This window comes from Trichosurus vulpecula, chromosome 8 (assembly GCF_011100635.1).
Source record: "Trichosurus vulpecula isolate mTriVul1 chromosome 8, mTriVul1.pri, whole genome shotgun sequence".
In the NCBI taxonomy this organism is placed as follows: domain Eukaryota; kingdom Metazoa; phylum Chordata; class Mammalia; order Diprotodontia; family Phalangeridae; genus Trichosurus; species Trichosurus vulpecula.
Window position 1 is genome coordinate 225,155,645 of NC_050580.1, and position 17,570 is coordinate 225,173,214.

Here is a 17,570-nt window from a genome sequence, read left to right on the forward strand (position 1 = left end):
TAGACAGATATGCTCAATTTCTTAGATTTTTTTTTTACTGAGAGACTAATTATAAGACCGTTGAAGCATTGTTACTAAGATTATCACAATCACAAGATAAATGTTGCTTATGCCTGGGTTTCTTTTTTCTTGTCCCACCTTAATGGGTCTACAGAATATGTCTACAATTGAGTCTTTGAGTACAGCTTTCTTACATGAATTGGTTATTGTTCTATTCAAGGGTTTTAAAAGTCTAAAAGTGAAGGGTTTGTGCATCTTTAGTTAAATAATGAGCCTTGGAATTTTACTCAGATCTTGATTTCAAAAATTCATGAACAAAATTGCCATTATTTTCACTGTTATCCTAGTTCATAATATACTCTCAAAGTTTATTTTCCTGACTACCAGTCAGTAGTTTCTTGGAAGCAGGGGGGGAAATGAATGTATGTACAATGTATATTAGGTATATTGAATCCTACTTTTGAAATCTCAGAAATACATAAAGCCTTTGACTCTAGATCCCAGAAGCTTGCCCATTAACTCTGCACATCTGACTGTCCGTATTACTTACTGTATCTCATTGAGTCTGTACTCTCTCTGCAGGTCCAGTCCAGGTGCAGCAGCAAGGAGAATATTCTCAGAGCCAGTGAGTATTGCATCATTTCAGGTGGACTAATGAATAAAACCTTCTAATTAGATATAAAGGATAGTTGAGAATAATATATTGGTAATGGACTAGCAAAAGAAATAGCCATTTCATACATAGAATTGATAGGTCTTGATGGTTCTGATTCTCAAGGATAATCCTCCAGGAATTTAAGTTTTCAAATTAGTATAATGTACTCTTTCATGAACTACATATTCTTTTTTGCTCTTTGCTAACTTTCTTTTCCCCATGGTGGGGAAGATGGTGGGGAAGAGGGAGAGAAGCATACTTATGCTGTGATTTTTTTTATATGAGAAAACTCCTTATCCCAATGCAGTTATGCAGCTGTTTTGCACTTGGCAGTATAAGAGTCTGGACTGTGGGACCCAGAGATATTATGTGGCTGCCCAGGATCTCACAGCCAGTATGTGTCATAAGCAGGGCTTGAACCCAGACCTTCCTCTTTATTCACTGTGCCTGCATATACCTTTTTTTTTGATATTCAGAGAGTTACAGCTAAAGATACTTTGTGTTTTAGTGTAGTGTTAAAGTCAGATCTCAGCCTGCAGTAAAATTATAAGGAATGTAATTGACATTAACATAAAGCCAATAATATTAAATTACCTGAAAAGGTAGAAGCAATAGGGCGATATACCTGATCCCCAAAAAGAAAAGAACATGCCATTATCCTCTCAGTAATTTGTTACTTTGGTAGATCTATGATGTTATTGATGTGGGTTCCCCATTCAGTGGGGCAAATAACAACCTAATGACATCTTCTCATCTAGTTCAGTTCTTGTCCGTATCTTCCCATAAAGCCTCCACAGACAATTTAGCCAATGTACTGGACATCCTCCTTTATGTCTTTTAGCATATTTTGGGCACAACTTCAGGTCCATCTGTCATCCCTTGCATTTGCTTCATGGATGAGGCACCTTCTTTTTATTTTATAATTCCTGAATGACAGAGGGCCAGTCTCAGAATCATAAAGACCTGTGTTCTAGTTTTGCCTTTGACACATAATAGATGTGTGACCATGATCAAATCATGGTGCTCCAGGTGCCTCTCTAAGACTGTGAATTACATAAGGATGGCAGAAGAATGGATAACTGATCTGTACTGGTGAAAGAAGGTTTTACACTGGGAGTTCCTTATACCAATGAACTCACTTATTTGGGAGTATGTGTGTACACACATGCATATGTATGGGCACTTATATATCTTGTGCAAGTCCTCACTGGTAATGTGCTGCATACATACTTGTGCATCTTTCCATTGGTCTATGGAAAGTTACTTCGACACTTTAGAGATTTGGGTGTTCCTATGATTTATAGCCATAACATCATTGGAAAATTGCTGGTATAAAATAGATAGGTTTTTATGTCAGGGACCAGCTTAGAACTGTATAAAATTCTACTTTCTTCCTCCAAAACAATTGGCTAAAAGGTATAAAGAATAAATGAATAATTAATAAGCACTTCTTAAGTACTTAATATATGCCAGGCACTATTCTGGAAATAAGAATACAAGCAAACAAGATAGTTCCTTACCTAAAGAAGCTTACATTCTAATAGAGTAAGACAGCATATGTAAGAGAGTTAATTAGAGTTAAGTTGGGTGGATAGGGTGCAACTGAGAGTATGTGTTGTAGCATGGCTTGAAACTGACTGGAAAGTGACATGGTGTTTTGGTTCTGGGAAAGATAAGGTAAAAGTTCACTAGGATCTAGAGTCTGAATTCCAGAGGAAAGAGGAGGGCGAGAGAAGGCAGGATATGGATGATGATCTAGCAAAGGAAGCTGAGGAGAAGTGGTCAGACAAGAAAGAGAAAAGGCAATTGAGGGTTCCTCCTCTTGCCCCATCACATGAACGTTAGATTTTGTCTGTAAGCAATAAAGCAAGGTTTCATTTGAGTTTCTTTGCTAAACCCATTATATGAACAAGAATAATGTTTTTATTTTAAACTTTTTCAATTTAAATTATTTAAAAATTAAAACAAATCTCTTTAAATGAGGAAGAACAGTGTTATAAAGTAGCGGGAGAAGAAAGAATCTAGGAATAACTGGTGGTCATTGTCATCAAAAACTGCAGCATTGTCCATAAGCAATTAAGGTATTGGTAACCTTGAGGAGAATACTTTTTGCTGAAATTCTAATGTAGGAAGCCAAAAGGTAGAGAAGAGCAAGTGTGAAGGAAATGCAGACAATGAGCTTCCTCTAAGAGTTTGGTTGTGAAAGGAAGGAAAGATAAAGACTAATAGTCTTAGGGGATGGTAGTGTCAAGTAAAAGTTGTTTTGTTTTTCAGGTGGCAGAGAAGTGGGCATGTTTTGAACACAACAGATATGGAATCAGTATATAAAAAAAGATTGGAATAGGAAGCGACAGGAATGCTTGAAAGGGGAAAGCTCTTGGAATAAATGAGAGGGGATAAGATCAATTTATTGTTTCTTAATTACTTTTTAAAAATTTGACTTGTTAGAAAATTTTAACCTGAAAGACTCTTTGAACAAGGTATTTCCTATGCTAAGACCTTCCATGATTGATGCAACCACAGAGATAACTTTATTTGACTATTCTCAATTCATTATGAGGAATATAAAACAGGCTTATTATGATCACCAAAGGCATTTACCACCACTGTGTAAGATATTCTGTCCAGAGTCCAAATGGAAGCTATTTCCTATAAATGGTGATATCTTCCAGATTCTCTCACTTATAGATTATATTATAGTACATGTATCAAGCCCCAGGACACCATGCAGCCTTTTCACTGAGGCCTACAACCATTCAAAAGAAATCAGCCAAACGATCCACACAAGCAAAACCAAATGGATAAAGATAGGCTGGCCCCAGTGGGTCTTAACCCCAAAATACTTGTAATCAAGTAATCACAGGTTGCGAAAATGACTTACACCCCACCCTTTTCCACAACAGCCAGTCGAAAGGCTTATCTCTAACATCAACCCACCTCCCTGTCTCCTACTCCATCCTCTAGTTCCTTTAGGCAAGCTTGCAACTTCTCCGATCTAAGCCACGCAGCAGCCGTTTCTCCAGTCACAGAGCTACCACCCTAGCTCATCAAATCTCACCTGTCTCTTAAAATAATCTTCTGTTTGGTCTCCTTGCCTTAAGTCTCATCCCCACTCCAGTCAGATACCACACAGATACCAAAGTGATTTTCCTACAGCATAATTCTATCTATATCACTCCCTTGTTTAATAAACTCCAGTGATTCCCTTTTGACTCTAGGATCAAATATTCTTTTACCTTTATCTCATCTATTTTTAATTTCTGTTTTATTCCAGTTTGATAATGTATGTAATTATGTTTGTGTTGCATACAAAAAGACTCACAAGTGTCAAATCCACCCTAGCTGTTTTTGATGAATGTATATCAATTCTTAGTGATTATTAGTATAATGATTTTCTCAATGATTATTGATTTCAATTCTAGATGTTCACAAACCATCCCTTTTAATAATATATTCTTAAATTTTGTCAGGAATTGAAGTCAAGCGTAACATTTTCGCCATTCAAAAAAATCACCTATCTTCCTTTTCCTTTTGTTAAAGTTTGAAGCAGCATTTGCCTATTTCCAGTCCTGCAGCATATCACCTATTTATCATGATTTTTCAGAGATTAACAACAATGGCTTACCAGCAAGTTCTTTCTGTTTTCTGGAATATAATTCATCTGCACTGAGTGATTTGAACTCATTGAGGGCAGCTAGGTACTCTCTCATCATGTTCTCACTTTGTGTTGGGTTTCAGGTCACTGGTAAACCTTTCTTGTTTTATCGTTCCAAGGCCAAAGATTGTTCTCACTAGTAGAGAAAAGAAAGGCAAAATAAAAGTTTAATACTTCTGTTAGTTTCCGTATCTATTATCATTTCTCTATACCCCCCGAAAAATTATATCATGTTGATTCAACTTGACTTGTTGACTTCTTTCTCATACCCAATCTGATTATTGACATGAGGGTTATTATCAACCATAACACACAAACTATTCATATAGGATCATGCCACTTAATCTGTTGTCTGCCCTTGCTTACATTTTCTCTATGCATCTGTTTTAATTCTATGTTGACCTATGACGTCTCTCTGTATATACTACATTGGTCTCTTTAGACAAATCCTTCCTTTCCTCATTAAAATCCCATCCCTCTGGGCAGTGTTTAGATTCTTTTGGCCATGAAATTCTATCCTTTCTCTATAGTCTTTGAAATTCCCTCTCTCAAAATCTGAGGTGTAAGTCAGACTGTGCCTGGTTTTTCCCTCCTTTTCTCTTGCTTTTCCTAACAGGAGCCTTTACTGTCCTGAGGGACATAGTTCACAATGTATTGTGTGCTCAGTTACCAAAACTCCTACATGGTGATGTATAAAGTATTGAACAGACCCGTGTGACTGTCATGGTAAAGGCCACACAGTTGCAAATGCAAGCAGAGGTATGAAAGTAGCTCATCAGTACTTGACCCTCCTTTAGATGCAGGAATTATGACAGGAACATGGACACCCAGCCATCAAATGCCTGATGATGTTGGATCAGTTCTAATAGGCTGAATGTCTGTAAGCTTCCTGCCAAGGTGGCTAATTCATTAAATATATAAATACCATTTTCTACAAGACTGTATCTTTCCTGTTGATTGTAATGTCCCTAGATTTAGAAGATTGTAAAGTTAAATCTGCTTTTGAAAAAAAAAATAATGACCAAGAGATCTCATACTGGTTAAGCTAACAAGCTGTCAGATTCTTATGGTCAGTGTGGATGATGAAGAGGTGCTGAGTTCTCTCAAAGTGGGTACCTCACATTCTTCAAATGTACCATTAACTGCAAATAGATCTTCCTCTTACATGATATAAAAGGTAAATGGAATGATTATAGAATAAAAGAAATTGATAAGAGTAGATTGGTGGGTAGAACCAATTGTTAAAGTGTGACTGAACAAGAAGGAAATGGGGCTGTAGATAAGGTATTGTTGAGACACAAAAAAGGAATTTTAATTGGGTGGTCAGAATATTTAGAAGTGATAATATAAAACTATAAAAAACTATAAAAAATTTTAACTAAGTGTTTAAGGTTGATGTGTAAATATCCACAAATAGAATCAAGAAACAAGGCTGAAAATCACAACCATTATGGAGAATAGGGAAAATTGTGTAGTGACTGGCATTGAGTTCAAATGTGTGTATTTCTGCCACATCCTTAGTTTTATCTGTGTTCCAAGTGAAGGATAGTTTCCCTACTGGAGAAGAAAGTGAAGGGATGTAAAAAACACCTTTCCCCTTTCCATGTTGTAAAGGAAAATGAAATGTTTCTAAAGGAAACAGAAGCAGTGTTTCAGTGGGAAAAGGAGAATCTGAGATGGAAAAAGCAAGACTTGACTTGCCAAGGCAATGAAGATTTCAAGTCAAAGAGGAAAAAGAACAGAAAAGGTTAGCTATGCTAACCAATTTTCAGACTCTTTCTGAGGAATGTTATGGATGATCTGAGGAAAAATAAGCCTCTTATCCTACAAAGAATAGGGAAAGCAAAGAATCATATAGTAGAGCCCAAAAAACATTGGATGAGAGAGAAGGAGAGCATCCAACAAGGGTCAGAGGAAAAAAGGAGGCAGGGTACTAGTTGGTGATTCACTGCTGATGAGTACAAAGGCAGCTATTTGTCAGCCCAAAAACAATTATAAAGAGTTTATTTGTCTTCCTGGGGTATGAATCTAAGACAGAAAAGAAAACTTGATTGTTGCCCATTGAAGGCAAGGGATGCAGGAGAGAAAAATTAATTTGGGAATTGAACAGCTGACTAAGAAGGTATTCTCTGAGAATATGATTTGGATATCTGGATCTGATTCCTGGCCAAAGGTGGAGTATACCAACGAAGATTAATAAGAATTTGTTTGCCAGGTGTCTTGAAAATCTAATCTGAAGGACTTTAAACTAAAAATGAAGGAGGAGGAGGAAGACTTTGTGTGTATTTATTTAAGTGTGTGTGTGTGTGTGTGTGTGTATTCAAGTTTAGATAACATATACTCTGTGGCAGGGCTGTCCAAAATGCAGCCCGTGGGCCACATGCAGCCCACAGTGCGATTTATGCAGCCTGCCAGCATAGAAATTTACGTAAATGCTTTAGTAAATGAAGTCGAGCTACCACAGAGCTCTCACTAAAATGGCAAATCAAAATATATTGTCTGTTGTTTCAGTAAAAACCTAAGGTTGGACAGCCCTGCTTTATAGTATACTGTCTCAAAGATACATAATATAGTTACACCCACATAAGAATAGCTACTAAGATACCCAGAAATTCACAGGTGACAAAAATCTAAGATAGGAGCCAGTAGTAAAGCATATGTCTATATGCAAATACCCAGAGTTTAGGTAACAAATAAGAAGAAATAGAGGTCCTAATATTAGGTGGTATTTAATCTCATAGGTATCACTGAACCTTGGTGTAATGAAACCTATTAATAAACCATGCCTCTGGATAGGTATACATTATTCAAAAAAAAACAGAGTAGGTAAGGAGGAAAGGTGGTTAGCTTTGAAAATGAATAAAGTATACTTATATGAAGAAATAAAGGAATGAAAGGCAAAAAGCATGACAGATAATATGAGTAAAAATCAAAGAAGGGAGAAAAAAGGCTACTTTTTTGAGTGGAGTAGAATATTACAGACCACCCGGGCATAAAAAAGAATTACATGGAGAGTTTGGAAAACAAATCACAAGCCTAGCACAGAGAGTTATCTAGAAATCTGCTGGAGCTTTCTCTTTTCCCCAAAGAGAGTGTCTATCATCTTTCATCTCCCCTCTTCCATCTCCTCCTTTTTTTTCTCCTCCTTTTTCTTTTTCAAGATTTTATAATCTGAGTTTTGGCCACCCAAAAAAGGAATTTTTTAAAATGTTCCTGGCGTGTGTAATATTTGCAACCTGCATGTTTTTATAGAACCAGTTAGTGACATTAGGCAGGATGTGCCTGTATATTGTCTCTTTGTCATCTCTTTTTTGAGTAACTCAAGGGTACTAACTTGAAAAGACAACTTTATCACTTCTCTGAAGCAGAGTAGAGGCCCTCTATAGTTTGATGTTTCTGCTAATACCGAATAATACTCACAATCCTTTTGTTCCCACACTGAATCAACTCTGTATTTGCCACCTCCCTTGAGAGTGGGTCTGTACATCTTCCACTACTGTGCTGAAATCTAGGGTTGGACCAACTACCAATAGGGCAATCCAGGCCTAGTGTCTATGAGGTGACATATTCTTGCACTATGGGGTAAGAGATGAAGAAGGAAGATTATCAGGGACCTGCCAGTCTAAAAATTCATCCCAGTGCCATCTCGTTTTGGGAATTTGCCCAGCCTACTCAACGTAAGTTTAGTCACTGGTTCACTAGATGGAGAGAGACACTTGTCTATAGGATATCCATCATGTTTCCAGAGGACTTTTTCTGTCAAATGGATCAGTTTTCATTGTAGCAACTGTACAATAGTTGAATGGTACCTGAATCTCAGTACCATTATAAAAATAATGGTCTCTCATGATTATATCATTGAATTTAGAACTGGAAGAGACTTTAGAGATTATCTGATTCAACTCTCTAGAGATGAAGAAAATGAGGCCCAAAGTGATTTAGTTATTTGGCCATGGTCATACAGCAAAGCCAAAAACGAACCTATGTCTCTGATTCCAAATCTGGTGTCCTTCTCAATACTGCCAACGTCAGATGGGTAGGACTTGAAAAATCTGTTACTTTGTTCTATTACTGATAATCTGTGTGAACTTCATTTAGTAACTCAAGTCCCCTTTACATCTACATATATCCAATGGCAGTAGTACTCTAAAAGGGCTTGCTGAGGCTTAACTAATTCATGTTGGTAAGTGACACCAAATCCTTAGATGACAGGTATATATTATCCACGGACACTTGTTTCTACTCTAATATTATTTGTTTTGTTTCTTTGGCTTAGCATCAGAATCTAGTCAGTGTTATCTTTGTTTGAGATTGTTTGATTTTTTTTAATCACTGGATTTAATTTTATATCACTAGATTTTTCAAAAGCTACAAGTTAAATCTGTTCAACCTCTTTTGCATTTATGAAATGTTACAGTGCTATTCCTACTCCAAAAACGAACTATTCAAGGTTTTCTTTTTTTGAATGTAAAAAGTGAAATTTCACACATAGGGAAATCTGAGTAGGAGGTATTTCTGTGAAGCTGAAGAGAGAAAAGGAGCTAAAAGCAACCATGTTACTAATAGAAGGAGTAGGTGAAAAACTGCAGAGTTTACAATTTAATCACCACCCTCACAATCATAAACTTTAACAAAAGTATTGAGGAAAACATCTTTCTTTGTTCCTTTACTTTGGTTTTCTTCTTGCCAGAATGTTTTTTTTTAATTTTGAGACATAAAAAATATCCAAAGAAAAAATTTTAGACAGAAAGTTCTATAAAGTAACAACTGAAGCTTACTCTTCTATGGTATTTATGTAGAAGAGGAAATAATTTCCTTGCTAGGCACAATGCTGAGTGCTAGAGATACAAAAAGAGGCAAAAGACAATCCCTGCCCTCAAGGAGTTCACAATCCAATAGGAGACAACAAGCAAACAAATATGTACAAATAATCTCTACACAAATAAATAGCAAAGAATTAAAAGACAAAAGTCACTAGAACTAAGAACATTGTATATAGTAACAGCAGTATTATTTTAAGAACAACTTCGAGCAAATAAGTTATTTTGCCTATTATAAATAACATAATTTACTGTAAAGGACATATGAATAAAGACATTATCTGCATCCAGAGAAAAAACTGATAATAGAAGTACATATAGAATAATACACACACACACACACACACACACACACACACACACACACACACACCTATTTGTGTCTGATAATAGGTATCTATAGGGCCAGGGGTGGGGGAGAGAGAAAAAAAGGAGGAAAAAAAAAAGAAATTTACATGATAATTTTGTTGTATATTTGAAAGGAATAACAAGTTGTGCATAGTAGATTTGCAATTCCATGTACAATCATCTTTTTTATTGTACTGTTATGGAACTGCTTGTTTTGTTCCATAAATTAAAAATAAAATTTGAAAAAAAGAGGGGTTGGGAAATTATTCCTGTAGAAGATATGATTTTAATTGGAAGCCAGGAAGCAGAGATGAGGAGGGGGAACATTCCAGGCATGGGGGACAACCAGAGAAAATGCCCAGAGTTACAAGATGGAGTGAGTATCTTGTTCATAGAATAGCTAGGTGGTCACTGTCACTGGATTGAAGAGTACATGTCAGGGAACAAGGTATGAGAACACTGGAGAGGTGGAAGGGGGCTAGGTTATGAAGGGCTTTGAATGCCAAATAGATGATTTTGTATTTGAACCTGGAGATGATAAAGAACCCCTGGAGTTTATTGAGTTAGGGAAGGGAGAGGGAGGAGGGGTGTGATTCGACTCGACCTGTTTTTTAAGAAAATCACTTTTTGACTTTTTGTACTGGAGATGGACTTGAGGCAAACAGATCCACCAGCAATTAGACTATTGCTCTAGTCCAAATGTGAGGTGTTGGCAGTATCAGAGGAGAAAAAGAGGCATATTCAAGAAATGTTGCAAAGGTGAAATTGACAGGTTTTGACAACAGCTTGGATGTGGGAAGTGTGAGATAGCAAGTCAAGGATGACACCTTAGGTGGCAAGCCTAGAGAGCTGAGATGAAGGTGGTGCCCTCCACAGTAATAGAGAAGTTTGGTAGAGGAGAGGATTTAGGAGGAATGATAATGAATTCAGTTTGGGATATTTTAAATTTAAGATGTCTACTGGAGAGCAAGTTTAAGATAACTGAAATGTAGTTGGAGATGCAAGATTGGAGTTCAGCAAAGAATTTAGGGCAGGATAGGTAGATTAGAGAATCATCAGCATAGGGATGGTAATTAAATCCACAGGAGCTGATGAGATTATCAAGTAAAACAGAAAAGAAAAAAAAGAGAAAAGGGCTAAAAACAGAACACTGTGGGACACCTACATTTAGAGGACATAACTGGATAAAGATCCAGCAAAGGAAATTTTGAAGGAGTGGTTAGATAGGTAGGAGGGTGGTATCCTGAAAACCTAGAGAGAAATGAGTATGAAGGAGAAGTTGATGAGCAACTATGTTAGAAGCCGCAGAGAGTTCAAGGAGAATGAGGACTGAGAAAAGGCCATTGGATTTGGCAACTAGGACATCATTAGTAACTTTGGAGAGGGCTGTTTCAGTGGAATGATGAGACTAGAAACCAGATTATGAAGAGTGAGAAAAAAGAAAGTTGGAGGTACTGTTGTCGGCAGTCTTCTCAAGAAGTTTAGCCACAAAGGACAGAAGAGATATAGGATCATAGTTAATGGGGATGGAAGGATCAATTGAGGGGTTTTTGAGGATGGGAGAGTCATGAGAATGTTTGTAGGCAGTAGGGAAAGAAGCCAGTACACAGGAAGAGGCTGAAGATAAGTGAGAGAATGGGAATGACAGAAGGGAGAAATCTATCAGAGGAGATGGGATGAAATGGAATCATTTATGCAGGTAGAGGGGTTTGCCTTCATAAGAAGTAAGGAGACTTCTTCATGAGAGACAGATGAGAGGAGGAGATAATGGCAGAAGGCATCTGAGAGATATGGAATAAGTAAGAGGCAGGAAGAGGGAATTCAAAACAAATAACATCAATTTTTTTCAGTAAAATATGAGGCAAGGTTCTTGGCTGAGAAGGATGGGGTAAGGGGAGGTATGGGAGGTTTTTTCAAAATCTAACCAGGATTGTAGTCATCTACAAATACTTGTTGCATGCCTACTGTGTGTAAGGCACTATGGTAGGCACTCGGGATATAAAAAAGAATAAGGCAGGGTCTCTGATGAGGCATACAATCTAAGTTAGTGATAACTAGACTGATAAAGGAAAAAGATAACAAACAATACAAGATAGAATATATTAGGTGACAAATGGGTGCCATCAATGGAAAGAACTACTCATTTGTCACTTAATGATCTCTGAGCTTCCTTACACTTAAACCCTATAAAACCTATGTTTTTTTTATAAACATTTCCCATTACCTTCTGTAACTTAGAAGGGTGTTACAATAGCCTTCTAATTGGCCTGCAGCCTTCTAATTGGTCTGCCTCCAGTCTCTCCCTCTTCCAATTCTTCTTCCACACAATCACAAAAATAATCTTTCTTACACATAAATCTGATTATAACACTCCCACTCAAAGCTTCTCCTTGGCTCCTGATTGCCTCCTAAATCAAGTCTTAAACATCCAGGACTCCTTCAGTAACTACTCTTCCATACAAAATCTCTGCTTCAGCCAAATTGAAGAAGCAAGATGTAGTAGAAAGAGTCAGAATCTGAGTTTCAGTCATCGCTCTAATTCCACCTGTGTGACCTTAAACCACACACTTAAACTGTCAGGGCTTCAGTTTCCTAATTTCTAAAATAAGGAGATTAGACAAGATGATCTCTAATTGCCTTTCCAGCTCTAAATTTACAAACCTTATGATCTATTAATTTTCATTTATACCCCATACATTTTCTTGACTTTGCCTTTCTTTCTCAAATTGCCTCTTCCTATAAAACCCTCTTTCTTTATCCTTGTACATCTAAGTCTGAAGCAGCCAGGTAGAAGAGTGCTAGACCTGTAATCAGGAAGCTGTGAGTTCAAATCTATCCTCAGATACTGTATTTCACTGCACAGTCATCATACCCATGTTTTTTGTTCTTGTTTTTTCAGTCCAAAAATTGGTTTATAAGCTTTCATCGAGTATCGTTGTATGGTATAATTCTGTTTGTCATGCCACTTAAAAGGTAAACAGCAGCTATGTTTTAGTGGCATATGGATTAGCAAATTTTACCTCTTGCACATTTCAAGCCAAGAGTGTAGAATTCTCAGCCCACATGCATTGTCAGTATATTTCCCAAAGCTGACTTGCATGGTTTGTTTAGAGCACTGCAGTGCTAATGGTGTTGTCACTCAACCCAAGGAAGAGTTTTAGGCCCAAGGGGAGCAGACTGGCAGGCAAAGCTGCTGGGAGTAAGTCACATGATATGGTTAAGATTTGCATAGTGGTGCTTGCTCAGTTAAGTTACAGGAACAAACTTCTGCAGCTAATGCTCAGCCTTAAGGAAGTGAATATCCTCAAATGATATAAAGGAGGAAAACATTTGTGTATTTTTTAAAAAGTGGCTAAGTTTAAAAAAATCAAAATCTAGATGATTTCTAAAATGCCCCCCTTCCAATTCCTAAAACAGAGGTCTCACCATATCACTCTCCTGCTCAGGAGGATTTAAAAAAAATACACAAATTGAACAAGCACCACTAAAATAAAGACTTTCCCATAGTTCTGTTTCTAGTGCTTCCTCCGCACTTCTTTACTAGTAACTCCCTTATGAAGTGTTGTCCCATGCTTAGATAGCAGACTTTCATCCCTAGTTTCACATATGCTTTTAATTTAGAAGCAATTTTATCAGGGAGCCATTTGTATTTGTTTGGTGACATTACTTTTTTATTAGAATAACACATTATCAACCAGCATAGGAGTCTATGAAATGCTGTCAAGATGAATGCCATTCATTAAAATTCTAACCATAGCAATGTCGAGTTATTTAAAGTTTCTTTAACTCCATTCTTTCAACTACAACTCCTAATTTTCTATGAAGATTTTCTTTTTCAACTTCATTATACACCTAAACAGTTCTATTTCCTGGTCTCTTAGACCAAATTTTCTTATAGAAAGGTATCCTCTGAATATTTAATAAATAATTCCTAACAATTTAAGTAAAGGTTTCAAAAATGGATTTCTGTTAAAAGTTTCTAATATAATAAAAAAGTTTCTATTAATATTAACATTTTTCTTTTCTTCCTTATTTTCTTTTTTCCTTCTCTTTCCATTTTTTCTTTCACATTCCTTCACATTAATTCAATCCAATCCATTTCAGTTTGGCAAATATTTATTGATTTCAATCCTTCATTCCTTTCACTTTAACTCCTTCTCTCACATACTTCTTTATCTCTTGAAATATAAATGTAATTTATTCATTTTTGCCATCTGTGGATCCTGTATTATAAGGATTTGGGGGGGGGGTCCCCCTATTTTGATTTTGTTCAGGAGAGTTTCCCTTGAGGGACCTGTGATCTCACTGATAAGGATGTTCTTTCCTTTGGTACAGATTGCATCCCATCCATTCTTACCCATATTGTGCATCTCAAGCGTGCCAGTGGAGCACAGACTTCCCATCAGTTATCATTCACTTTTGCTATGATTTTAAGATTTCCAAAATCTTTGCATATGTTATTTCTTTTGATCCTCCCAGAAACCCATGAGGTGTATGTGCTGCTATTATCTATTAAGTGTAGGTGCTGTTATTTTACATACGGGAAAACTTAGGCTAAGAAATTACTTTCTCAGTGTCACATAGCTAGATTAAGTATCGAAAGGAAGGGAGGAAGGGAGGAAGGGAGGGAGGAAAGGAAAGAAAGAAAAAAGAATTCTCTGTGGGCCTGGTGAAATTTATGCAAAGAACTTCAAAAGTTTTAGTTTAAGGGTCTAGCTGAAGCTGGAAAACCTTCCATGTCAGAGAGAAATAAGACTGGAACATAGAGAAGACCCACCATGAGTTCGGTGTAACTTTGGAAAAGGGAAGAGCCAAAAGGTAAGGAGGAAAAGCAATGCCTAGACATACAAGAGAAAAGGCAAAAAGTGTGGACTTTCAAGGAGAAAGTAAAAAACTACTTCACAAGCAGCTAAACCAGCAGAGAAGCTCAGATGGAATGAATGAAAACTTTAAAAAGTAGGCTAGGCCTGCTATGAATGAATACTTAACTTTAAAAAAAAAAATCAGACCAAAACTCCCTGAGCAAAAAGTGGACTAAAATAGCAGCATGATACTCCAGAAAGGTTCAAAAGAGAAATAATTTTTTTAATAATAGGTTAAGTTAAATTAGGTGAGAAAAATTAGTTCTAAATACAGAATTTAAAAACACAAATATTAGAGTAATGGATAGTCTCTCCAAAGCATAAGCTTTGGGAAAGAATACCATTTAAAATACAAAAATGTTGAAGTAAAAGAAAAACAGGCAGAAAAACAAGAAGGAACTTTAAAAGAACATATCAGCTCTCTACAAGTGAAAGAAAGCAAATGACCTCAAAAAGACAGGAAGCACAACATTAACTCAAGGAGCATAGGTCTCCCAGAAGAACATGCTACATTGAAAAATCCAGATACCATATAGTAGGTAATAATACAAATAAAGGGGCCAGAAATTTTGAATGCAGGTAATAAATGCTTATTGATCAACTCCATAGATAGCCACAGGAAAAAAAAAAAAAACTTTAACATGCCAAGCATGTAATAGTTAAATTTCACAATTTTAATAACAAATTTGATAGACAAGTAGCCAGAAAGGATCTCATACTATAAAGAAACCCCATTTTAAATAACCCAGGTTTATTTTGCAATCATGAAAAATTAAGAGAATAGAGTAATACATTCCACAAAGTAAAGGAGCTTTAACTATAACCTAGAATAACATATCCTCCAAAGCTGAGCTTAATCACCAACAAAAAAAGAATTAGGCACTCAACAAAAGAGGGCACTTGAGGTAATCCTGAAAGAAAAAAAAAACATAAGTGAGATTAATGTTCAACTTTTAACTTGCAAAGAGAATAAAGAACAGAAAAGAAAGGTAAATATAATTATCACAAAGTAATTAAGTAATGATTTTAATTTTCTCATGTTAACATGTAATTTTTTAAAATTATACTAGTGTAAAAAAGTAATTAAGAGGGAGCTTCAGTGGGCAAAAACTAAAGGGCTAAAAATTTTAAGAGAACTTAAAAGGCTCAAAAGAAGTAAAAGGAAGAAGTACCAAATACACTATAGACTAAATCTTATTGTCCCCTATACTTACTGTCTTCTGTGGGAGCGATAACCCAATGTGAAGAAGTACAAACAAGAAGAAGGGAGGGGGGAAAAGAGGGAAACTGGAGATTCAGCCCTATTTCATACATAAGTAAATAGAGAGGTGATAATAATTTCCTTAGTCTCTCAACACAAGTGGAAACTGTGGGATAATAGGATAAAAATAATGGATAGAAGGAATTGGGTTGAGGCTGGTGGAAAGGAAGCTTTGCTGTGGCAGTGTAAAGGAAAAGGTGCTGTTAGGCAGCTAGGTGGCACCGTAGATAGACTGCTAGATGTAGAGTCAGAAAGACCTGAGTTCAGATCCATCCTAAGACACACACACACACACACACACACACACACACACACACACACACACAGTTACAGGTTGAACATAGTTACAGAGCTCAAGTGAAAATTCAGTTAATATTTTGCTTTGTCAAACAGAACAGTTGTCCTCTAACTTTTGCACACCCTGGAGAATCATCTTGCTAAAACCCTCCAATCTCTCTTTAACCACTCTCTCCTACGATTCTTCCTTCAGCCTGATCTGAGGTGAACTCAAGAGATACTTCTATCATCTAAATTACTCAAAGACTTCTTCCTTATCTTAGTCTGATAATTACTCTAAGCACTTCAGGATTCCAAAGAAATAAGGAAAGAATGCATGTCAGGCTTGGAGGACATCCTACTCAAATGGGTTAAATGTTTGAGATAGAATGCATAGTTGTCTAGAACAGGACTTCTTAAACTTTTTCCACTCTCAACCTCTTCAGCACTTCTTAAACGGTGAATTACAACCCCATATGAGTCCCACAGAGTACATCAAGGAGAATAATATGAATAAAAACATTTATTACTCAACAAGCACTTATTCAGTACTGCCATTGTGCTGAGAATACAAAGAAAATAAAAACTATACCTGCCCTCAAGAAAAGTATAATCTATCAGGGCGATTATTGTCAGTCGTTTTTTCAGTCATGTCCAACTCTTTCATGGCCCCATTTGGAGTTTTCCTAGCAAAGATACTGGAGTATTGAGTTTTATATAGGCCTGGGGACCTACAAGCTTTCAGTGCCCTTCACCACCATCCATACCCCAGATCGGAGCTCTGTAAATTCTTGACTAAGGTTTCTCTCTGAGCAAGAGTGAACTGCTGCTGGATTCTACCATTTTCAGTCTACTGGAAAAGCTCATAGTAGAATTGTAGATCCCACTTTGTCCTAGTATTCTCATTCTGACTCTTCTTCTAAAGGCTGGGCTAGACATCGAAAGTGAAAGTGAGACCCTACTTTGAGCCATACTGCTGCTGCTGCTATTGCTACTGCCTTCTGAATTTCCTCCTTTCTTCACATATCATCCACAGTCTACCTCGTTTGAAATGTTCCTGCTTTCTGCAGGTCCCCTTCTTACCTCAGTCTGTGAACTGGGACTGGGTAGTGGGCAAAAAGTTGCCAGTTGGTACCTATCCCCATCACAGTGCTACAGTATGGATCTGGAGATGCCCCAGTATGAATATGAGACTTTCTCTTGCTCTGGTGCACAGTCTCTACCTGGGCATTGTAGGACTCTGAGGGCATCTGTTGCAACAATTCAGCTAGCAGCTGCTGTGGGGGTAAAAGACTAACACAAGCCCAACAACAAAAACACTGCCAGCACAGGTTCTTTTGATCTGCTTTACTAAGGAAAGTAGCGTTAAGGGGTTAACAATCTTATTTCAATCCAACATACAAATATCATTCACTTAGTTCGGGTGAAAAAGCCAGCACCCTGAACTTCAGAGCAAATACAAACAGATTACAAACATACATTATAAACAGACTAAATACAATTCATAGTTACCAAGAAATCATCAACATCTGGGTTTCCGAGCCCAGAGGCTCTTAGAGCAGCTGCCCAGAGTCCCACACCAACACTCCTCCAGGAGTGAGAGCCTCAAAGGAGAATGCCGACCTCCATGTTTATATATCTTGTTCAGGGTCAAAGACTTTTCATATCCTTTGTCTATCTGTGACTCACCCAC

General features: G+C 37.0%; 1 protein-coding gene across 4 annotated transcripts in view; it reads left to right on the forward strand.

Moving 5' to 3' along the window:
* GPHN (gephyrin) overlaps positions 1 to 17,570 on the forward strand; it is an 885,721-nt gene that overhangs the window by 686,176 nt on the left and 181,975 nt on the right. For all 4 annotated transcript variants that reach the window (XM_036769505.1, XM_036769507.1, XM_036769503.1 and 1 more), the window contains one exon: positions 583 to 625. In XM_036769505.1, the coding sequence (XP_036625400.1) occupies positions 583 to 625 (43 nt within the window). The remainder of the gene's footprint in view (positions 1 to 582; positions 626 to 17,570) is intronic.